The 7156-nt window shown below is 42.3% G+C and overlaps 1 protein-coding gene across 2 annotated transcripts; it reads right to left on the reverse strand.

Moving 5' to 3' along the window:
• Positions 1 to 1136: 1136 nt before the first annotated feature.
• Positions 1137 to 6014, reverse strand: POLR1F (RNA polymerase I subunit F). 2 transcript variants are annotated; one of them, XM_028750827.2, is made up of 4 exons: positions 5709 to 6014; positions 4174 to 4315; positions 2943 to 3151; positions 1137 to 2411 (listed from the first exon to the last, which is right to left on the reverse strand). In XM_028750827.2, the coding sequence occupies exons 1-4, from the start codon at positions 5945 to 5947 to the stop codon at positions 2084 to 2086; spliced, it is 918 nt and encodes a 305-aa protein (XP_028606660.2). In that variant the 5' UTR covers positions 5948 to 6014; the 3' UTR covers positions 1137 to 2083. The 2 variants fall into 2 exon arrangements, with proteins under 2 accessions (XP_028606660.2, XP_028606661.2); XM_028750828.2 differs by having other exon boundaries at positions 1137 to 2408; positions 5709 to 6008.
• Between the last annotated feature and the right edge of the window lie 1142 nt (positions 6015 to 7156).

Raw genomic sequence — 7156 nt, forward strand, 5'->3', positions numbered from 1 at the left:
AATTTTGCCTGCTGTGCTTTCTTGTATTATTTTTAGATCTTATTTAACAACTGGAAAACATCAGGGGCAAGGCCTGTGAATATCTCTGGCTATCCAGCAGGGGGAAAGAAAACCCCACTGAGAAATGGTCATTGGAGCTGATGGGAGTTGGAGCCCAATATCTGAAGCTCTCCCACCTCTGCTATACAGTGGTACCTTGGTTTACGCACTTAATCCGTTCCGGAAGTTTGTTCTTAAACCTAGGCATGCTTTCCCATAGCAGTGGGAGACTCAATTTACAAATAGAACACACTGAACAGGAAGCGAAACATGTTCTTATTCCAAGGCAAAGTTCACAAACCAAAACACCTACTTCCGAGTTTGCAGTATTCTTAACCCAAATTGTTCATAAACTAAGCTGTTCTTAAACCAAGGTACCACTGTACTGTCCATACACACCAGGTCTAAAGATTTCACTACTTTTATTGGTGCTTCAAATTCCTGCTTCTTGAGATTCCATGGTGACCATTGGGGAGAATTCCCACCCCTGAACACATGCTACCTAGGCAATTAAGGCCACCAAGCACACAATATCTTGGCTGTTCCAACAAAACCATTTTATACTTAAAATGCTAAGAGTATTTTTTTTTAATGTATTGCACAAGATAACAGTTTCATAAATGTAAAGGGCCCACTTTTTGGTCAGACATCTTGCAGGTTTCACACAGGCCTTCTATAAGTCTCCTTGTACCAACAAACCCCAACTCAATTTCAGGGATTTCGGGGGGGACCCCCCCAATTATCTGTAGTTAAGAGGACACATCAGCACAGCTAGTTACTGCCACTTGGTTCTTTGCATTAGCAGTAGACCAAATCAATACAGACCACAAGAATGGAGAACTTGAGAGACAGCACAAGCTTGTCCCCAATTCGATTAGCTGAGTAAAACTGCTGTCAGTCAGTTTCATCTATCTGTAAAAACAATTTATTTAAAATTTGCCCCAATTTTAAGCTTGTAATCCCAACTGCTACAAGAGTTTTTAAAAAGAATATTCTGTTTATTTGCTTTTTGACTGCATTTATTCCCTGAAAAACAGATACCATGACGGGTCTCCAGCTGTAAACAAAAACAAAACACACCAAAAAGGCTCCAGGCATTACATCACCTTTGTAAATTTATAAAAATAGTTATTCATCACAAATAATTAAGAGACATGTTTTAGAGACTTCAATTTCTAGATGTAACTAAATGCCAGATTTAGTCCATTAAAATATAAGTTATGGATGTTCAGCAGAAATTTCTCCCTAAGTTCTTTTATTTTGAGAAGAAGGATAAAGCATGACTCCCCCAAATTCTTCACAATACTTGAAAGAATACTGACTGCTCTGGGGATGTCAAGGCAAAGGTGGTTTCTGACAGCCTTCAGTCTAAACATAGTACAATATTCCCAACTTGTCCTGGGAAGACAGGGCAAATGACCAATTTTTGTCTCCCCCCCCCCCCACCCGCAATCCAATCTGCATGTCAGGAGAATAGCCTCTCAGCAAAAGAAAACTTTTAACTGAGAAATTATCAATCCCTGGTTCAGAAGAATTATTGGAGCACATTCCCCAAATTGTTGAGAAAACCTTTCCCAATGACTAATTGGGACAAGTCTGAAAAAGACTTAATGGTGAAAATGGAACCACTGTTCCATTATTGTTCATTGTCGTTATGTGCATTAAAAGTATATTTTTGTATTTGTGGGTCTTAATGCTGACTAGATCAAACACAATTCATACATACTTGCAGCATTCAAGAAGCAACCCTCTAGATATTGATGGATTTCAGCTCCCATTCCTCCCTGTCTGTGCCAGAAGGCAGAAGAAAATATAGGTAATAAGAGGGAGGACTGGATTTTTAGTTTGTTTCTTGGTAATGGATTACATAAAATACAGTCTTCGGCAGCTAAAAATGTAAGTTCTTTTCTTATATTGTTTCATATTATTTTATTCATCTTTCCTGTGCGTATAGATAATCTACAACAGCATTCCTTCTCCAACTACACCTGATGGAAGAGTTCTAGTTTCAAGTTAAGGCACTTGGTATTATCCATACTATTTCTCATTGCTTTTTCTTCTTTTTAGCTTTGGGATTTAATAATCCAGGGAGTCCACCTTCTTCCTCGCCAAGTTTTCTCTTCTTTTTCTTAGATTTGCTGTGATCACTATGGTAGCCACTTGAGTCACTTGCATGCAGTCCCAGGTCTGCTCTGTGTTGCCCATTCCCTCGATCTGACATATCAAATATTCCATTATCCTCGTCGTTGTTTCTCATCTCTTCAACGCCAGCTGTCGCTATGTCCATCTCCATCTCCTCTGTGCCGTTCTGCACATCATGGGGCTTTTCATGTTTTCCCTTGTGCTTTCCCTTGAACTCTTCTCCAATGCTGCTTTGGAAAAAAAGTGAAAGGGGGGCAGTAGATGACCTTTCAAAGGATATCATATCATATATGAGAATAAGAGAAGCTACCATTATTAAAGCTGTTTATTCTATTTCTTATTCTATTCTATTTTCAATTTGACTGGTTTTCCTTCCCATACTGTCTGTCATTTTCTTACTTTTCATGCAAAGGTCAATCCCCCCCCCCCACTGGCTCACTAAAATTAAAGTGCAGTCAAATACAGCGGAGCTCATCAAAACCTGAGTATACTTTACAACCTTCACTTTCAGTATTATCCTTGCTAACAAGACGGGGATTACTCTTCAGTCTAAATATAGGTGAAACTCCAACAACACAGAGACTTGTGGAAGAGAAACTATTTCCCACCCTCATCTTCACATCTTTCAACTTCTGATATTTCATCCAAATCTGTTATCCAACTAAATTCGACATGTGATCACTCTGAGAAGACTTTGCTCCCTTATATGCTGGAAGTAAACATTCTTCTGAAGTACTTTGCAAAAAGACACATTACTGTACCTCTTTCTACAGAGTTTTCCTTTGATGCAGAACACTCCAGCAGCATCTGAATCAAAACACAATACTTTAAATATCAGTCTGTTGCCTATTTGGAAGCCAAGGTCTTTCCATTCATCGGTTGACATGTGATCAGGTTTGGGGATGGAAGCATTGAAACAGCCATGTACCAGACAGCCTATGTGACTAGGTGCCATTTTATTGATTGTACCCTGGAAATAGACAAATTAAAAAGGTATGCTATGTAGCCTCTAATTTCTCACAAATGCAAGCAGTTGTTTCTCTTACTAGTCTCTTCTATGTTCAATATGGACAATACAATAAGACATTAAGAGACATCATCACTATCTTAAAGCAGAGATCAGTGTCACAGGTGTGCACAGAAGACTTAGTCTGCCAATGCACATTATAATGATTGACTTGAACACTTAAGGTGGGGTATATATGTTAGGTTTAATGATCACCACAGGATATGGCCCAATCTTTAGTAGCATTGCATACATTTGAAGAAAAGCTCCTTGTATTACAGCTAAAAAAAGCAGGTATAGAATTTTGGTGTATACTAAAACACTAAGAAAATTAAATACAAATAGAAACATATATTCTTGCTATTTTTAGGAACTCTGTTATCCTTTCGGATTTTCAGAACCTTATCCTGTGTCTGCTCAGTTGACATACATTGCAGATACCTTAAATACTGTCGCTATAACAGCTGAATTGGCAAGGTCTTAGAAATCTAACTTTTATTAAAGCATCCAAGAGCTTGATGTGTGATATTTCTGAAGCCCTATGTCCATCTGATGCTTGTCAAAGGCTTCAAGAGCAATTGTAATATCTTGTTTACAAATAATTAACACACACACACACACACACACACACACACACCATGCACCTGCAGTTGTTGGCACTGCTCCAATACTAGTTATTACTAGAAATCAATTAAAGAGCACCACACTCTCTCACACATATACAACAACAACAAAAAGAAGACGACCACAGGTTTTGCATTTAGGCACATCTAAAACCATTAATTTCAGGGTACCAACATGCAGAATACAGCATACAATCAGGCTGTAAAAGGTAATTACACCCTGGAGCACTGTAACAAGTGAACTCAAGTACTTTGTGTTTAGATTTCCCACAGAATACTTGTACCATGTACCAGAAAAATGATACAAAGGTCCTGTTTTAAGCATTAAAAGCAATGGTAAATAAGAAGCATTTATTTACATACCACAAGTTTTTTCCCTTCTTTAGGCTGGAACACAACAAAATCTGCTTCAATGTCCAGATGGACAGCTCCAATGTCATCAATTATATCTCCCACTTCCTTTGTTATTTTAATATCATCATAAGCCACAGGAACACCTTGAAAGCTGCAAGATAAAAGAAGCCACTGGGTAATGACACATATCAAGGAGAGCAACTAAGAACTATGAATGGTTTTAAGGCTGGAATATATCCAATGTCAGCTGCAACCAAGATTGTTCAAGTACATCTTCCTAGTATTACGCTGAACAAGCAAGTGGAAGTAGTGAAATCTTCTAGAGATACAGTGGTGCCTCGCAAGACGAAAAGAATCTGTTTCGCGATTCTTTTCGTCTAGCGGTTTTTTCGTCTTGCGAAGCAAGCCCATTAGCGGCTAAGGGGATTAGCGCTATTAGCGATTTAGCGGCTTAGCGACTAAGCTGTTAAAAGGCTATTAATGGCTTAGCGGCTTTGAAAAAGGGGGGGAAAGCGGGGGGGGGAGGGCGAGACTCGCAAGACATTTTCGTCTTGCGAAGCAAGCCCATAGGGAAATTCGTCTTGCGAAGCGCCTCCGAAACGGAAAACCCTTTCGTCTAGCGGGTTTTTCGTCTTGCGAGGCATTCGTCTTGCGGGGCACCACTGTACAATTTATGTGGAAGCTGCCACATATACTTCCATTTCAAAAGTGGAACGGTAGGATACAAATGCCTATACAGTGGTACCTCGGGTTAAGAACTTAATTTGTTCTGGAGGTCTGTTCTTAACCTGAAACTGTTCTTAACTTGAGGTACCACTTTAGCTAAAGGGGCCTCCCGCTGCCACTGCGTGATTTCTGTTCTCGACCTGAAGCAGTTATTAACCCGCGGTACTATTTCTGGGTTAGCGGAGTCTGTAACCTGAAGCGTCTGTAACCCAAAGTACCACTGTACCAATTATAAGGAAGAATGCAATCGAAGGGGCCCTCATAACAGTTCAAGTTTGGGGGAGCCCAAAATGCAGGTCCTACATTTTGCCCACCCAAAAAACCCTGAACTGTTTTGAGGGCCCCTTCCATTGTATTCTTCCTTATAACTGGTATACAACAAAAAATTAATCAGTCTGAGCCGCCAGACTCAAGTTGCGTCTACTAGACCCTTAAAAAAAACACCAACCCAATGTGGACTGAATCACTTCTGGAGCCCCCCTGGGATCAGTGGCCCTGAAGCTTAAGCTTTATTAGTTTCGTAGTAGATCTGCCCCTGGGGAAAAATAAGCCCTTGTGCAGGTTTCCCACATGCAACTGGTAGGATGCGGGACTAGAGGAGCCACTGGCCTGATCCAGCGCAAGCTTTGCTTAATGTTCTTGGCTGCCACGGTGCTCTCCCCGCTTTCGATCCGCAGAACACAGCCTTTATCCTCCGGGAGTTTGCTTCCTCCATCCTCTTTGAAGCCCCGACAACGCGCCGTGTGAAGAAGCGGCGGAGGCTGCGCAGGGCGTCCCTCCGGCCTCCCCCCCCCCGGAGCTCCGCAGCCTCTCGCTACCTCTCCGAGAAGCGGCGCAGCTCGGCGTCCAGCTGCGCGCGGATCCCCGTCCTCTTGCGGTGCAGGAAGCGCGGCGGCAGGGCGACGTGCCTCCGCTGCGGAGTCACCACCAGGCACGAGTAGCGGCTCTCCGTCAGCGCCCGGGCCGCCTCGAAGGAAGGCAGCTCCACGCAGGGCGGCAGGGCGGGCGCCGGGGGAGCCGCGACGGCGGCCGGAGGCTTCTCTTCAGCCTCCTCCATGGCGCTACACGAGGCAACGTCTTCTCCTCGCTGTCGCTCAGCGATGACGTCTTCGCGACTCGCCTCGAATGGCGGGCCGAGAGGAAGAGGCGGCGGGGAGGAAATGACTTCTCTTCTGTTTCCGGTGCTAGTTTGGCAGCCATCTCAGGTGTGGCCTCTCTCATCCGGGTCCTTTGGAATGTGCTCTTTTTTTTTTTTTAAGGCAAGAGCTTGGAGAACGGTTGGCTCGCCGACTAAGCTCGTCAGCCTATAACGTCATCAGCCCAGCTTGAAGCTCCTCCCACATGCTAATGATTAGCCAATCCTAGCTCCCCAGTTGTTTATGTTTCACCGTGAGCCGCTAAGGTCGTTTTGCTTTGCTTTTTTGGCATCATGTGCGCCTGTTATTTGAGTTTACATAATTCACTTACTGGATTTTTTGAATGCGCGACCGTGATCTCTCTGATACTATTTTTTCTTATGATATTTGTTAGTAGCTGCACTGGCTGCCCTGAAATTGTGCTTTGTTTTTATGACTATTTATTTTTTGCGTAGCAAATTGTAGTTACAACCACACAGTTCTTTAACTTGAGCAAGAAGAAGAATAAGAAGAAAAGGGGGGCGGATCTAAGTGTCTCCCACGAGTGGGAGCACCGATTAGTTTTCTTACCGCTTTTTCTGTCCTATTAACATGTAGGGAATTGCTTCCCTCAAATAATAAGCCGCCAATGAAGATATCTGGTTTGCCCTCACAAAATGTAATACAGAAGAGTTTTCAGAAATGTGAAAACCCTGGAACAGCCAAACGCAGAAAGACAGTACCTACCTACGTTTTGCAAAAAAAAAAAAAAAAAAAAAAAAAAAAAGATATATGGCTGATGGGGATGTTCATTTCTGGCGCTTACATAGCCACACTGCCTACTTTTAAGAAAAATGGTGGGATTAAATCAAAGTTAAATTAGAGACTAGAAGAATTAGGCGGCCTTGCAAGTGAAATTAAAGTCCTTTGTCTTCAGCAGTGTTATGGAAAGTCATACCAATATCTTTTTGTTTTCCATTCAAATGAAAGCATCATGCACTATTCACTCAATGAATCCTTGCAGGGAAGAATCAAGAGCATCTCTTGTTACTGATGTAAAAAGATCAGATAGGATACGAATCAGAATTTTAGAGTTGGAAGGGATCCCAAGGGTCATCTAGTCCAACCCCCTGCAATGCAGGAATCTCAGC

The sequence above is a fragment of the Podarcis muralis genome, chromosome 12 (genome assembly GCF_964188315.1).
Source record: "Podarcis muralis chromosome 12, rPodMur119.hap1.1, whole genome shotgun sequence".
Classification (NCBI taxonomy): domain Eukaryota; kingdom Metazoa; phylum Chordata; class Lepidosauria; order Squamata; family Lacertidae; genus Podarcis; species Podarcis muralis.

Bases quoted from the DNA above. Each gene is read 5' to 3' on its own strand.
- POLR1F (XM_028750827.2), bottom strand. From the start codon at position 5,947: ATGGAGGAGGCTGAAGAGAAGCCTCCGGCCGCCGTCGCGGCTCCCCCG. The intron at 4,316-5,708 runs GTAGCGAGAGGC...TTTATCTTGCAG, and splicing joins CTGCGCCGCTTCTCGGAGAG to CTTTCAAGGTGTTCCTGTGG. The intron at 3,152-4,173 runs GTATGTAAATAA...GTCTATTTCCAG, and splicing joins AAGAAGGGAAAAAACTTGTG to GGTACAATCAATAAAATGGC.